The 15,977-nt window shown below is 50.9% G+C and overlaps 1 protein-coding gene across 1 annotated transcript in view; it reads right to left on the bottom strand.

The window, feature by feature from the left end:
- Positions 1-747: 747 nt before the first annotated feature.
- LOC311164657 (importin-4-like) overlaps positions 748-15,977 on the bottom strand; it is a gene marked incomplete at both ends in the record, with an annotated part of 17,661 nt that continues 2,431 nt past the window's right edge. The window contains 13 exons of the mRNA XM_084224187.1: positions 748-890; positions 1,992-2,061; positions 4,498-4,593; positions 5,558-5,681; positions 7,195-7,559; positions 8,449-8,490; positions 8,942-9,126; positions 9,907-9,985; positions 10,074-10,131; positions 10,845-10,922; positions 11,004-11,104; positions 12,706-12,808; positions 14,973-15,079. Of these exons, the coding sequence (XP_084080313.1) occupies positions 748-890; positions 1,992-2,061; positions 4,498-4,593; positions 5,558-5,681; positions 7,195-7,559; positions 8,449-8,490; positions 8,942-9,126; positions 9,907-9,985; positions 10,074-10,131; positions 10,845-10,922; positions 11,004-11,104; positions 12,706-12,808; positions 14,973-15,079 (1,551 nt within the window). The remainder of the gene's footprint in view (positions 891-1,991; positions 2,062-4,497; positions 4,594-5,557; positions 5,682-7,194; positions 7,560-8,448; positions 8,491-8,941; positions 9,127-9,906; positions 9,986-10,073; positions 10,132-10,844; positions 10,923-11,003; positions 11,105-12,705; positions 12,809-14,972; positions 15,080-15,977) is intronic.

Consider the following 15,977-nt stretch of genomic DNA (forward strand, 5'->3'; position numbering starts at 1 on the left):
TGGAAATTTGGGAAATTTTGGAGAATTTTTGGGTGAAATTTGGGAATTTTTTAGGATTTTTTGGGATTTGTGAGGAATTTTGCGCTGAAATTTGGAATTTTTTGGGGCAATTTTGGATTTCAAAACATTTTGGGGGTTAAAATTTTGAATTTTTGGTAAATTTGGGGGAATTTTAAGCAAAATTTGGGAATTTTGGGGCATCCTGGTGAAATTTTGAGGAGTTTTTGGGGATTTTTTATGGGAAACTTTCGGGGATTTTGGAGAAACTTGGAATTTTGATGAAAATTTGGGATTTTTTGATGAAAATTTTGGATTTTTTGGCTGAAATTTGGGATTTTTGACAAATTTTGGGGTGAAAATTTAAAATTTCTGGGGAATTTTTGGGAATTTTGAGGTGAAAATTTCGAATTTTGAAGGAAATTTTTTGGGAAAATTTTCACCAATTTGGGGCAAAATTTTGGGGAATTTCCTCTTCATTTCCAAGGATCTGATTTTTAAATAATATGCAAATTTATGCAAATTAAAGGGGATTTTATTTCATTTTCCAAATGAATTTTTTTGCCTTTTTTGGTGAAATTTTGCCCAAATTTTGAGAATTTTTGGCCAAAATTTTATAAATTTAAAAAATTCTTCCCAAATTTGTGGAAATTTCAAGAAATTTTTGAGGAATTTTGGGAAAAATCCCGAAATTTTTAAGCCCCGCCCCCGACAGAACAAGCCACGCCCCTTTTGGGTCATCCCGCGTTTTTATTGGTCGGCAGTGACGTCATCCAACATCCGGCACAAGATGGCGGCCTGGGCGGGGTCCATGGAGGCCACGCCCTCCCGGAAGCGCTGGGGGTCGGCCCCGCCCATCTGGCGGAGCATCGAGAGCAGCGATTGGCTGAGATCTGAGGGGGCGGGGCCAAAGGGGGAGGGGCCAGGAAGGGAGAAAAAAATTTAAAAAAAATCAGAAAAAAATCCCAAAATTTTCCAATTTTCCCCCAAAATTCCCAAATTTTTCCCCAAAATTCCACCCAAAAATTCCCTAAAATTTTAATTTCCCCCCCAAACTCCCAAAATTCCCCCAAAATTCCCAAATTTCCCCCCAAAATTCTTCACTTTTCTTCCTCAACTTTTTATTTTCTCTCCCAAAATCCCAAAATTTCCCCCAAATTCCCCCAAATTCCGCCCAAAAATCTCCAAAGTTTTGGTTTATCACCCCAAAATCCCCAAATTTCCCCCCAAATTTCCCAAAATTTCCAAAATTCCCCCAAAATTTCCTTCAAATTTCCGCCAAATTTCCACCAAAATTCCCAAAATTTCCCTCAAATTTCCAATTTTTTTCCCAAAATTCCTAAATTTCCCCCAAATTTTTCCCCCAAATGTCCCCAAATTCCCCCCAAATTCCCCAAAATTTTCTCCCCAAATTTCCTCAAATTTTCACCAAATTTCCTCAAAATTTTCCCCAAATTTTCCCCAAAATTCCCAAATTTCCCCAAGATTTCCCCCAAAATTTCCCCAAAATTCGCAAAATTTCCAAAATTTTCCCCATAATTTTCCCAAAATTCCCAAAATTTCCCCCAAAGTTTCCAAAATTCCCTAAATTTCCCCCAAATTCCCAGAATTTTCTCCAAATTTTCCCCAAAATTCTCCAAATTTCCCCCCAATTCCCCCCCAAATTTCCCAAATTTCCCAAAATTTTCTTCCAAAATTCCCCCAAATTTTCCCCAAAATCCCCCCAAATACCCAAAATTTCTCCCCAAAATCCCCAAATTTCCCCCAAAATCCCCAAATTTTCTCGAAATTTCCCCAAAATTCCCAAAATTTCACCAAATTTCCCCCAAAATTTCACCAAAATTTCCCAAAATTCCCCCAAATTCCCTCCAAAATTTCTTCCAAAATCCCCAAATTTCCCCAAATTTCCCCCAAAATTCCCAAAATTTCCCCCAAATTTTCCCCACAATCCCCGAATTCCCCCGAATTTCTGGAAGGTTCCGGAATGTTCCGACCTGGGGGCAGCCGGGGCGTGGTCAGGGCGGGGCCGAGGCCGCGCAGGAGCTGCGGGAGGAGGGGGAGGAGCTGGGGAGAGAAAATGGGGAGAAAATCCGGGATTTTGGGAAAATTTGGGAATTTTTTGGGAAAAATTGGGAATTTTAAGGAAATTTTAGGAGAAATTTTGGGGGAAATTTGTGGATTTTGGGGGAAATTTGGGGATTTTTGGGGCGAAAATTGGATTTTTGGGGGGAAAATTGGGATATTTTTGGAAAAATTGGGGATTTTGGGGGGAAATTTGTGATTTTTGGGGAGATTTTTGGAAAAATTTTGGGGGAAATTTGGGATTTTTTGGGAGGGAAATTGGGAATTTTTGGGAGATTTTTGGAGTAATTTTGGGGGGAAATTGGGATTTTTTGGGAAGATTTTGGGGTAAAATTCTGATTTTTGAGAAGAAATTTGAGTGAAATTTGGGAATTTTGGAGAAAATTGGAATTTTTTTGAGATTTTTGGGAGATTTTTGGAGAAGTTTTGGGGGAAATTTGGGGATTTTGGGGTAAAAATTTGATTTTTTGGGGGAAACTTAGGATCTCTGGAAAAATTGGGAATTTTGAGGGGAAAATTGGGGATTTTGGGAAATTTGGGATTTTTTGGGAGATTTTTGGAGAAGTTTTGGGGGACATTTGGGATGTTTGGGGTGAAAACTGGGATTTTTTGGGGGGAAAATTGGGATTTTTGGGGAGATTTTGGGGTAAAAGTCTGATTTTTGAGAAGAAATTTGGGGGAAATTTGGGAATTTTGGGAGATTTTTGGGGAAATTTTGGGGATTTTTCAGGTGAAAATTGGATTTTTGGGGGAAATTTGGGATTTTTTTGGAAAAATTGGGGATTTTGAGAAGAAAATTGGGGATCTGGGGGGAATTTTGGTGATTTTTGGGGAGATTTTTGGAGGATTTTGGGGTAAAATTCTGATTTTTGAGAAGAAATTTTGGGAATTTTTGGGGAAAATTTGGGGATTTTTGGGGCGAAAATTGGATTTTTTTGGGGAAAAATTGGGAATTTTTTGGAAAAATTGGGGATTTTTGGGGGGGAATTGGGAATTTTTGTGGGAATTTGGGAATTTTAGGAAGATTTTTGGCAAAACTTTGGGGGAATTTGGGGATTTTTGGGGCGAAAATTGGGATTTTGGGGGCGATTTTGGGGTAAAATTCTGATTTTTGAGAAGAAACTTGAGTCAAATTTGGGAATTTTGGGGAAAATTGGGAATTTTAGGGAGATTTATAGAGAAATTTGGGGGGAAATTTGGGGATTTTTGGGGCAAAAATTGGATTTTTGAGGGCAAAATTGGGATTTTTCTTGAATTGGGGAAATTTGGGAGAAATTTGGGATTTTTGGAGGATTTGAGGAGAAAATTCCCATTTTTGAGAGGAAATTTGGGAGAATTGGGGGATTTTTTTTGGATTTTTGGGGAAAATTTGGGATTTTTTGGGAAATTTGGGGGATTTTAAAGCCATATTGGAGAATTTTTGGGGAATTTTGGGTGATTCTGGGGGTGATTTAGGGAAAACCAGGAATTTTGGGGAGAAAAATGGGAATTTTGGGGGAAATTTGGAGAATTCTGGGAGACTTAGGGAGAAATTCGGGATTTTTGGGGCCGATTTGTGGGGAAAATTCAGATTTTGGAGGAGAAATTGGGGAAAAAATTGGAATTTTGTGGAGAAAAATGAGAATTTTGGGGGATTTTTGGGGCAAATTTGGTGAAATTCTGGGGGGATTTTAGAGAAAATTTGGGGATTTTGGGGCCGATTTTGGGGTGATTTTTTGGGTGATTTTGGGCAGTTTTGGGGTGATTCTGGGGCCGTTTTTGGGGTGATTTTGGGGCTATTTTGAGGCCGTTTCGGGGCCGTTTTTGGGGTGATTTTGGGGCCGTTTTTGGGGTGATTTCAGGGGATTTTGGGGCTGTTTTTGAGGTGATTTTGGGCGATTTTGGGGCCGTTTTTGGGGTGATTTTGGGGCATTTTTGGAGCCATTTTGGGGCCGTTTTTGGGGTGATTTTGGGGTCATTTTAGGGCATTTTGGGGCCATTTTGGGTCCATTTTTGGAGCCGTTTTTGGGGTGATTTGGGGCCGTTTTTGGGGTGATTTGGGACCGTTTTGGGGCCATTTTTGGGGTGATTTTGGGGTGATTTTGGGGCCGTTTTGGGTCCATTTTTGGGGCCGTTTTTGGGGTGATTTGGGGCCGTTTTTGGAGGGATTTTGGGGTCATTTTAGGGCATTTTGGGGCCGTTTTTGGGGTGATTTGGGGCGATTTTGTGGCCATTTTTGAGGTGATTTTTGGGGTGATTTGGGGCCATTTTTGGGGCGATTTTGGGGCCATTTTTGTGGTGATTTTTGGGGTGATTTAGGGCTGGTTTTGGGGCCGTTTTTGGGTTGATTTTGGGACATTTTGGGGCCGTTTTTGGGGCCATTTTTGGGGTGATTTTGGGGCCGTTTTTGGGGTGATTTTGGGCGGTTTCGGGGCTCACCCGCTCAGGCCCCGCCCCCAGCAGGAAGCGCAGCACCGGCTCCTCCTCCTCGAGATCCACGGAGAGCGGCAGCGCCCCCAGCAGGAGAGAGAGAACCTGAAACCAGTATGGACCAGTATGGACCAGTACGGACCAGTACAGACCAGTATGGACCAGTATGGACCAGTATGGACCGGTATGGACCAGTATGGACCAGTATGGACCAGTATGGACTAGTATGGACCAGTATGGACCAGTATGGACCGGTATGGACCGGTATGGACCAGTATGGACCAGTATGGACCAGTATGAACCGGTATGGACCGGTATGGACCGGTACGGACCAGTACGGACCAGTACGGACCGGTATGGACCGGTATGGACCGGTATGGACCAGTATGGACCAGTATGGACCAGTATGGACCGGTACGGACCAGTATGGACCAGTATGGACCAGTATGGACCAGTATGGACCAGTATAAACCAGTAGGGACCGGTATGGACCAGTATGGACCAGTACGGACCAGTATGGACCAGTACGGACCAGTATGGACCAGTATAAACCAGTACGGACCAGTATGGACCAGTATAAACCAGTACGGACCAGTACGGACCAGTATGGACCAGTATAAACCAGTACGGACCAGTATGGACCAGTATGGACCAGTACAGACCAGTATGGACCAGTATGGACCAGTATGGACCAGTACAGACCAGTATAGACCAGTATGGACCGGTATGGACCAGTATGGACCAGTATGGACCAGTATGGACCGGTACGGACCAGTATGGAGCAGTATGGACCAGTATAAACCAGTATAAACCAGTTACCTCCCAGTGCTCCCACACCTTACCCCAGTTTATCCCAGTATAGACCAGTAACCCCAAACCCCCTCCCAGCCCCTCCCAGTTCCCCCCCAGTCCCTCCCAGTCCCTCCCAGTCCCTCCCAGTCCCTCCCAGTTCCCCCCCAGTCCCTCCCAGTTCCCTCCCAGTCCCTCCCAGTCCCCTCCCAGTCCCTCCCAGTATAAACCAGTATAAACCAGTACAAACCAGTATATCCCAGTATATCCCAGTACCCACCTGCTCACACAGCGCCCCCTGCTGTCTCACCACCGCTCCGGCCGCGTTGTCCCGCACCCGCCCCGGCCCCTCCCCCCCGGCCCGGAGGGCGTGGCAGCAAAGCTCCGCCCCCGGCCACGCCCCCCTGGTGCGCCAATTAAGGAAAAAAGGGGCGGGGCTTGGGATAAAGAGGGGGATGAGTGAGAAAAGGGGCGGGGCTTGGCCTTATATGGGAATGTGGGCGGGGCTATTGGGTTGTGGGTGGGGCTAGAGGGCCTGTAAGGGGTTGTGGGCGGGGCTTGGAATAAAGAGGTGGTTGTGTGAGAAAAGGGGCGGGGCTTGGCCTTATATGGGAATGAGGGTGGGGCTTAAAGCCTCTAATAGGTTGTGGGCGGGGCTTGAAGCATATAATGGATTGTGGGCGGGGCTTGAAGCCTGTAATGGGTTGTGGGCGGGGCTTGGAATAAAGAGGTGGTTGTGTGAGAAAGGGGCGGGGTTTCACCTTATATGGGAATGTGGGCGGGGTTTGAGGGTGGTTGAAGCATTTGATGGGAATGTGGGCGGGGCTTGCAGCCTGTAATGGGTTGTGGGCGGGGCTTGAAGTCTGTAATGCTTTGTGGGTGGGGATTGAAGGCTTTAATGGATTGTGGGCGGGGCTTAAAGACTGTAAACGCTTGTGGGCGGAGCTGACGGCTGTAATGAGTTGTGGGCGGGGCTTGAAGGCTGTAATGAGTTGTGGGCGGGGTTTGAAGCCTGTAATTATTTGTGGGCGGGGCTTGAAGCGTGTAACAGGTTGTAGGCGGGGCTTGAAGCCTGTAATGGAATGTGGGCGGGGCTTGAGACCTGTAACGGATTGTGGGTGGGGCTTCAAGCCTCTAATGGGTTGTGGGAGGGGCTTGTAGTGTATAATGGGTTGTGGGCGTGGCTTGAAGCTTGTAACAGATTGTGGGTGGGGCTTTAAGCCTGTAATCGGTTGTGGGTGGGGCTTTAAGCCTGTAATGGGTTGTGGGCGGGGCTTTAAGCCTGTAATGAACTGTAGGCGGGGCTTGAAGCTTGTAATGGTTTGTGGGCGGGGCTTGTAGCCTGTAATTGGTTGTGGGCAGGGCTTGAAGGCTTTAATGGGTTGTGGGCGGGGCTTGAAGCCTGTAATGGCTTCTGGGCGGGGCTTAAAGCCTGTAATGGTTTGTGGGCGGGGCTTGTAGCCTGTAATGGTTTGTGGGTGGGGCTTGTAGCCTGTAATGGTTTGTGGGTGGGGCTTGTAGCCTGTAATCGGTTGTGGGTGGGGCTTGAAGCCTGTAATGGGTTATGGGCGGGGTTTAAGGCTGGTAGGAGATGTTTACAATAAATGGGCGTGGCTTAACCAATGTAGGAGGAGTCTGCTGTTTTATAGCATTGTGGGCGTGGCTTAAGAGCATGGGAGAACCTCGAGCCCTTTTAAGGAGATGTGGGCGGAGTTTAAGGCTGGTGGGAGGAGCTTAACTCCTTTTATAAAGTAGTGGGCGTGGCCTAAGTGGAGTGGGTGGGCTTGAAAGGTGGGAGGAGTTTGGGATCGGTGGGAGGGGCTTATATGATTATATGTAAATATGGGTGGTGTTTAAGCAGTGTGGGCGGGGCTTAATCCCCTAGGCCCCTCCCCCTTCCCCCTGATTGGCGGATACTCGTGGTGGGCGTCGCCCACGGCCTCCCCGATCCGACCAATGGCGTAGAAGGCGTTGGCCCTGACCTCCTCGTCGGGGTCACCGACAGCCAATCGGAACGCGGGACCCAGATCCGCCAAAAAGGGCGTGGCCTCCCGGCCGAGGGCGTGGCCCAGCTGACCAATCACGGCCGCCGCCCACGACCGCGCCCCCGGGTGGGCGGGGTCGGCCAGGGCGGCCAATAGGGAGGGGAGGATGCGGCGGAAGAGGCGGGGCGGGAAGGCCACGCCCCCTCCGGTGCCGGCCACGCCCTCGCGGGCCATGGCCACGCCCAGTTCCGGCAGCCAATCGGAGGCGGTCTCGCGGAGCTCGGAGCGCTGGGAGGTCTGGGGGAACTGGGAGTTACTGGGAGGAACTGGGAGAGACTGGGAGGGAACTGGGATGGACTGGGAAGGAACTGGGAGGGACTGGGAGGGACTGGGAGGGAACTGGGATGGACTGGGAGGGACTGGGAGGGAACTGGGATGGACTGGGAGGGACTGGGAGGGACTGGGAGGGAACTGGGATCAAACTGGGCCATACTGGGAGGGAGTGGGATTGGATTTGGGTTTACTGGGATGAACTGGGAGTGGGTTTGGGGTAACTGGTTTGTACTGGGAGGGAACTGGGATGGACTGGGAGGGATTGGGATCGAACTGGGCCATACTGGGATGAACTGGGAGGGGGTTTGGGGTAACTGGGATGAACTGGGAGGGAACTGGGAGGGACCTGGGATCCAACTGGGCCATACTGGGAGGGACTGGTAGGCGATTTGTGGTTACTGGGATGAACTGGGAGGGCCTCTGGGGTTACTGGTTTATACTGGGAGGGAACTGGGATCAAACTGGGAGGGACTGGGATCAAACTGGGCCATACTGGGCTGAACTGGGAGTGGGTTCAGGGTTACTGGGATGAACTGGGATGAACTGGGAGGGATTGGGAGGGGGTCTGGGGTAACTGGTTTATACTGGGATGGACTGGGAGGGACCTGGGGTCAAACTGGGCCGTACTGGGATGAACTGGGAGGGAACTGGAAGAGATTGGGAGGGGGTTTGGGGTTACTGGTTTATACTGGGAGGGAACTGGGAGGGACCTGGGGTCAAACTGGGCCATACTGGGATGAACTGGAATAAACTGGGATTGGATTGGGCCATACTGGGAGGGACTGGGAGGGGCTTTGGGGTTACTGGTTTGTACTGGTTTGGACTGGGATCAAACTGGGAGCCCCTCCCCCACCTCCTCCTCGTCCTCGTCCCCCCGGGACCTCAGGCAGGCGATCTGAAAGGGGGAGGGGCTTAGTTAGCCACGCCCACCCTCGATAAACCACGCCCACATCGAGCCGAGACCCCACCCCATCGATTAAACCCTCTAAGCCACGCCCAGAACTCTCTTAAGCCCCACCCACCACACTTAAACCTGGTTAAAGCCCCGCCCACAAACCTTTAAGCCACGCCCACATTCTGAACACCCACCCACAACTCATTAGGCCACGCCCACCGCATTAGCATGACTTTAACCACGCCCACAACCCTTTCAGCCCCACCCACTCCTTAAGCCACACCCAATACTCTTAAGCCCCACCCACAACAGTGACACACCCTAAAGCCACGCCCACATGGTTTAAGCCACACCCACTATCTCAGTCCTACCCATTATCACTTAAGCCCCACCCACTCCTCTAAGCCACGCCCATTTCCACCCCATTATTATTCAAGCTCCACCCCCTCACCTCTCCGGTGATGACGTCACACAGGGCTCGTCCAATAGGCTCCAGCCAGTCCTTGTGGGCGTGGCCTGGGGGCTGCAGGATCCGCCCGACCCCGCCCACCGCCCCCAGGGCTCCGCCCACTTCCGGGTCCTTCTTGACCCCGCCCAGGAGGGCCCTGAGCGCCCCCTGGTGGGCGGGGGAGGGGCCTGGAAGGGAAACCAGTATGGACCAGTATGGACCAGTATGGACCGGTATGGACCAGTATGGACCAGTATGGACCGGTATGGACCGGTATGGACCAGTATGGACCAGTATGGACCAGTATAAACCAGTATAAACCAGTATGGACCAGTATGGACCAGTATGGACCAGTATGGACCAGTATGGACCAGTATGGACCAGTATGGACCGGTATAGACCAGTATAAACCAGTATAAACCAGTATGGACCAGTATGGACCAGTATGGACCAGTATGGACCAGTATAAACCAGTATGGACCAGTATGGACCAGTATGGACCAGTATGGACCAGTATGGACCGGTATGGACCAGTATGGACCAGTACGGACCAGTATGGAGCGGTATGAACCAGTATGGACCAGTATGGACCAGTACGGACCAGTATGGATCAGTATGGACCAGTATGGACCAGTACAAACCAATATAAACCAGTATGGACCAGTATGCACCAGTATAGACCAGTACGGACCAATATGGACCAGTACGGACCAGTATGGACCAGTACGGACCAGTACGGACCAGTATGGACCAGTACGGACCAGTATGGACCGGTATAAACCAGTATGAACCAGTACGGACCGGTACGGACCAGTATGGACCAGTATGGACCAGTATGGACCAGTACGGACCAGTATGGACCAGTTAAAACCAGTATGGACCAGTATAAACCAGTATAAACCAGTATGTTCCTATTTAAATCCCTCCCAGCCCCCTCCCAGTCCAAACCAGTATAAACCAGTACAAACCAGTCTGGGGCTCCCTCCCGCAGCAGCAGAGGCTCCCCAGGGCCTCGTAGGCGGCGGCTCGGACCTGGCACTGGGGGAACTGGGAGGGAACTGGGAGTTACTGGTTTGTACTGGGAGGGGGGTCGGGGTTACTGGTTTGAACTGGGAGGGAACTGGGAGGGGCTCACCTGGGTCAGATCCAAGATGGCCGCCAGGGAGGGCTCCAGGTAGGGCAGGAAGGCGGAGCTGGGGACCAGTAAAAACCAGTATAAACCAGTATGGACCAGTATGGACTGGTAAGGACCAGTATAAACCAGTGTGGACCAGTATAAACCAGTATGGACCAGTATGGACCAGTATGGACCAGTTAAAACCAGTATGGACCAGTACAGACCAGTATGGACCTGTATGGACCAGTATGAACCAGTACGGACCAGTATGGACCAGTATGGACCAGTATGGACCGGTATGGACCAGTATGGACCAGTGTGGACCAGTATGGACCAGTATGGACCAGTATGGACCAGTATAAACCAGTATGGACCAGTATGGACCAGTATGGACCAGTAACCCCCAAATCCCCTCCCAGTTTCCCCCCAGTCCCATCCCAGTATAAACCAGTAACCCCAAACCCCCTCCCAGTTCATCCCAGTTTGACCCCTGACCCGTTCCAGTACAAACCAGTAACTCCCACCCCCAAACCAGTATAAACCAATATAAACCAGCCCAAACCAGTACAAACCAGTATAAACCAGTATAAACCAGTCCAAACCAGTATAAACCAGTACAAACCAGCCCAAAACAGTTCAAACCAGTCCAAACCAGTACAAACCAGTATAAACCAGTATAAACCAGCCCAAACCAGTATAAACCAGCCCAAACCAGTACAAACCAGTACAAACCAGTACAAACCAGTATAAACCAGTTCAAACCAGTACAAACCAGTATAAACCAGTTACCCGCAGTTCTCCGCCAGCTCCCCCAACGCCCCCAGCGCCGCCTCGGCCAATCCGGGGAAAGCTCCGCCCACTTCCACCCTGTGGGGGCGTGGCATGACCGTAAATGGGCGTTGCCTATGCTGAGGCCACGCCCACCTCGCTGAGGCCACGCCCACTCACTCCTCAGGCTCCGCCCACTCCGCAGAGTCGTCGTCCATAGGCTCCTCCCCCTCGACGTCGTCATGGAGATTGAGCAGCCAATCAGGAGCGTCCGAGGGGGGCTGGGGGGGAGAGGGACCAGTATAAACCAGTATGGACCAGTACGGACCAGTATGGACCAGTATGGACCAGTACGGACCAGTATGGACCAGTACGGACCAGTACGGACCAGTACGGACCAGTATGGACCAGTATGGACCCCTCCCAGTGCCCTCCCAGTACAAACCAGTATAAACCAGTATAAAAATTCCCATTTTTCCCCATTTCCCCCCATTTTTAACCCTTTAACTCCCTTCCAGTCCCCTCCCAATCCCTCCCAGTCCCCTCCCAGTCCAAACCAGTAACCCCAACCCCCAAACCAGTCCAAACCAGTATAAACCAGTCCAAACCAGTAACCCCTGCCCCCAAACCAGTCCAAACCAGTACAAACCAGTACAAACCAGTATAAAAAAAATCCCCAGTTTCCCCCATTTCCCCCCATTTTTAACCCTTTACCTCCCTCCCAGCACCCTCAAACCCCCTCCCAGTCCCCTCCCAGTCCATCCCAGTTCAAACCAGTAACCCCCGCCCCCAAACCAGTACAAACCAGTATAAACCAGTACAAACCAGTACAAAAAAATCCCCATTTTCCCCCATTTTTCCCCATTTTTAACCCTTCAATCCCCCTTTTTCCCCATTTTCCCCCCTCCCAGTCCCTCCCAGTCCCCTCCCAGTCCAAACCAGTAACCCCAGCCCCCAAACCAGTACAAACCAGTATAAACCAGTACAAACCAGTATAAAAAAATCCCCATTTTTCCCCATTTCCCCCATTTTTAACCCTTTAACTCCCTCCCAGCACCCCCAAACCCCCTCCCAGTTCATCCCAGTCCCCTCCCAGTTCATCCCAGTCCCTTCCCAGTCCAAACCAGTAACCCCAGCCCCCAAACCAGTCCAAACCAGTATAAACCAGAACAAACCAGTATAAAAAATTCCCATTTTTACCCCATTTTCCCCCATTTTTAACCCTTCAATCCCCATTTTCCCCCCTCCCAGTCCCTCCCAGTTCATCCCAGTGCCCCTCCCAGTCCAAACCAGTAACCCCAACCCCCAAACCAGTATAAACCAGTATAAACCAGTAACCCCAAATCCCCATTTTTCCCTCTTTTTTCCCATTTTTAACCCTTTAACTCCCTCCCAGACCCTTCCCAGTCCCTCCCAGTTCATCCCAGTCCCCTCCCAGTCCAAACCAGTAACCCCCAGTCCCAAACCAGTATAAACCAGTAACCCCAAACCCCAAACCAGTACAAACCAGTAACCCCAAATCCCCATTTCCCCCCATTTTTCCCCATTTTTAACCCTTTAACTCCCTCCCAGTCCCTCCCAGTCCCCTCCCAGTTCATCCCAGTTCCATCCCAGTACAAACCAGTAACCCCCAGTCCCAAACCAGTATAAACCAGTAACCCCAAACCCCAAACCAGTATAAACCAGTACAAACCAGTATAAAAAACTCCCATTTTTACCCCATTTTCCCCCATTTTTAACCCTTCAATCCCCGTTTTTCCCCATTTTCCCCTCTCCCAGTTCATCCCAGTCCCCTCCCAGTCCAAACCAGTAACCCCCGCCCCCTTCCCAGCCCAAACCAGTCCAAACCAGTCCAAACCAGTACAAACCAGTATGCACTCACCGGCGGGGGCCGCAGCGCCCCCTGCAGCACCGGCAGCGCCCGCGGCAGCAGCGGCGCCGTCCCCTCCCCCAACAGCTCCGAGACGGCCGCCAGCAGCGCCAAACTGGGAGGGACTGGTTTGTACTGGTTTGGACTGGGAAGGGGGCTGGGGGGACTGGGAGGGACTGGGAGGGAACTGGGAGGGACTGGGAGGGACTGAGATGGACTGGGATGGACTGGGAGGGACTGGGAGGGAACTGGGAGGGAACTGGGAGGGACTGGGAGGGACTGGGAGGGACTGGGAGGGACTGGGAGGGAACTGGGATGAACTGGGAGGGACTGGGAGGGACTGGGAGGGACTGGGAGGGGACTGGGAGGGACTGGGAGGGACTGGGATGGACTGGGATGGACTGGGAGGGACTGGGAGGGAACTGGGGGGGACTGGGATGAACTGGGATCAAACTGGGATGAACTGGGAGAAGGTTTGGGGTTACTGGGATGAACTGGGAGGGACTGGGAGGGAACTGGTGGGTTACTGGGTTATACTGGGATGAACTGGGAGGGGCTTTGGGGTTACTGGGAGGGACTGAGATCAAACTGGGAGGGACTGGGATGAACTGGGAGGGACTGGGAGGGAACTGGGATCAAACTGGGAGGGACTGGGCCATACTGGGATGGACTGGGATCAAACTGGGAGGGACTGGGAGCAGGTTCGGGGTTACTGGGCTGAACTGGGCTGAACTGGGATCAAACTGGGATGGACTGGGAGGGAACTGGGAGGGACTGGGCAGGAACTGGGATCAAACTGGGATGGACTGGGATCAAACTGGGCCGTACTGGGATGAACTGGGATCAAACTGGGCCATACTGGGATGAACTGGGAGGGGCTTTGGGGTTACTGGGAGGGACTGGGATCAAAGTGGGAGGGAACTGGGAGGGAACTGGGAGGGACTGGGATGTTCCTGGTTTGAACTGGGAGGGGTTTCAGCCATACTGGGATGGACTGGGATGAACTGGGAAGGGGATCTGGGGTTACTGGGATGAACTGGGACTGGACTGGGCCATACTGGGAGTTACTGGGATGGACTGGGAGCAGGTTTGGGGTTACTGGGATGAACTGGGAGGGACTGGGAGGGAACTGGTGGGTTACTGGGTTATACTGGGATGAACTGGGAGGGGCTTTGGGGTTACTGGGATGAACTGGGAGGGGACTGGGATGAACTGGGAGGAGACTGGTTCATACTGGGATGAACTGGGAGGGGCTTTGGGGTTACTGGGAGGGACTGGGATCAAACTGGGAGGGACTGGGAGGGGCTTTGGGGTTACTGGGATGAACTGGGAGGGACCAGGATCAAACTGGGATGAACTGGGAGTTACTGGGAGCAGGTTCGGGTTACTGGGATCAAACTGGGAGGGGACTGGGATGAACTGGGCCATACTGGGATAAACTGGGAGGGACTGGGATGAACTGGGATGAACTGGGAGGGGCTTTGGGGTTACTGGGAGGGACTGGGATCAAACTGGGAGGGAACTGGGATGAACTGGGACAAACGGGGCCATACTGGGATGAACTGGGATCAAACTGGGATGAACAGGGAGCAGGTTCGGGGTTACTGGGCTGAACTGGGATGAACTGGGATGAACTGGGATCAAACTGGGATGGACTGGGAGGGACTGGGATCAAACTGGGCCATACTGGGATAAACTGGGATCAAACTGGGATGGACTGAGAGGGACTGGGATCAAACTGGGCCATACTGGGATGAACTGGGATCAAACTGGGATGGACTGGGCTGAACTGGGAATGCAAAACACCCCCCAAAGGGGGCGTGGCCAAATAAACGAGGGGCGTGGCCAAATAAACGAGGGGCGTGGCTTAGCGACGAATGGGCGTGGCTTACACCGAGTGGGCGTGGCCAAGGTCGGGAGACCGGGGCAGGGAATTGGGGGGAAAAATTTGGGGAAAATTTTGGGATTTTTGGGAAAATTTGGGTAAAAAATTGGGAATTTTCGGCAAATTTGGGGAATTTTGAGATAAATTGAGGAAATTTGGGGGAAATTTTGGGGAAATTTGGGGGAAATTTTGGAAATTTGGGGAGGAAAATGGAAAAATTTGGGGTAAAATTGGGAATTTTTGGGGTTTTTTTTCCCGTTTTTTGGCCGATTTTTCCCCAAATTTTTGGGGATTTTTGTGGGAATTTTTGAGATTTTTGGGGTTTTTGGGATTTTGGGAATTTTTGGGAATTTTTTGGGAATTTTTTGGGAATTTTTTGGGGGGGGATACTCACGTGACCCTGACGGCGTCGCCGTCGCCGCTCTCGGCCAATCGCAGCGCGAGCTCCAGCGCCTCCAACAGCCCCTCCCCCACGTGGGCGGGGCCAAGCGCCGCCAGCACCTCTGGGACCAGTACGGACCAGTATAAACCAGTATGGACCAGTATGGACCAGTATGGACCGGTATGGACCGGTATGGACCGGTATGGACTGGTATGGACCAGTATGGACCGGTATGGACCAGTATGGACCAGTATAGACCGGTATGGACCGGTATAAACCAGTACGGACAAGTATGGACCAGTATAAACCAGTATGGACCAGTATGGACTGGTATGGACCAGTATGGACCAGTATGGACCAATACATCCCCATTTTTAACCCTTTCTTTACCATTTCCCCCCATTTTCCCTCTCCCAGTCCCTCCCAGTCCATCCCAGTTCCCTCCCAGTTCCCTCCCAGTCCATCCCAGTTCCCTCCCAGTATAAACCAGTACAAACCAGTAACCCCAATTCCCCATTTCCCCCATTTTTAGCCATTTTTAATCCTTTTTTCCCCACTTTTCCCCCATTTTTCCCCCTCCCAGTCCTCCCCAGTATAAACCAGTACAACCAGTTCCATCCCAGTCCCCTCCCAGTCCAAACCAGTACAAACCAGTAACCCCAAGTCCCCATTTAACCCATTTTTAACCCTTTATTAACCAGTTTTTGGCCATTTTTAACCCTTTCTTCCCCATTTTTAACCATTTTTTTCCCAAATTTCCCCCTCCCAGTCCCTCCCAGTACAAACCAGTCCAAACCAGTATAACCCAGTAACCCCCAGTCCCAAACCAGTCCAAACCAGTAACCCCAAATCCCATTTCCCCCATTCTTAACCCTTTTTAACCCTTTCTTCCCCATTTTTAACCCTTTCTTCCCCAATTTTCCACCTCCCAGTCCCTCCCAGTATAAACCAGTATAACCAGTTCCCTCCCAGTCCCCTCCCAGTACAAACCAGTTCAAACCAGTAACCCCAAGTTGT

This window comes from Fringilla coelebs (assembly GCF_963513975.1).
Source record: "Fringilla coelebs genome assembly, chromosome: 34".
Lineage (NCBI taxonomy): Eukaryota > Metazoa > Chordata > Aves > Passeriformes > Fringillidae > Fringilla > Fringilla coelebs.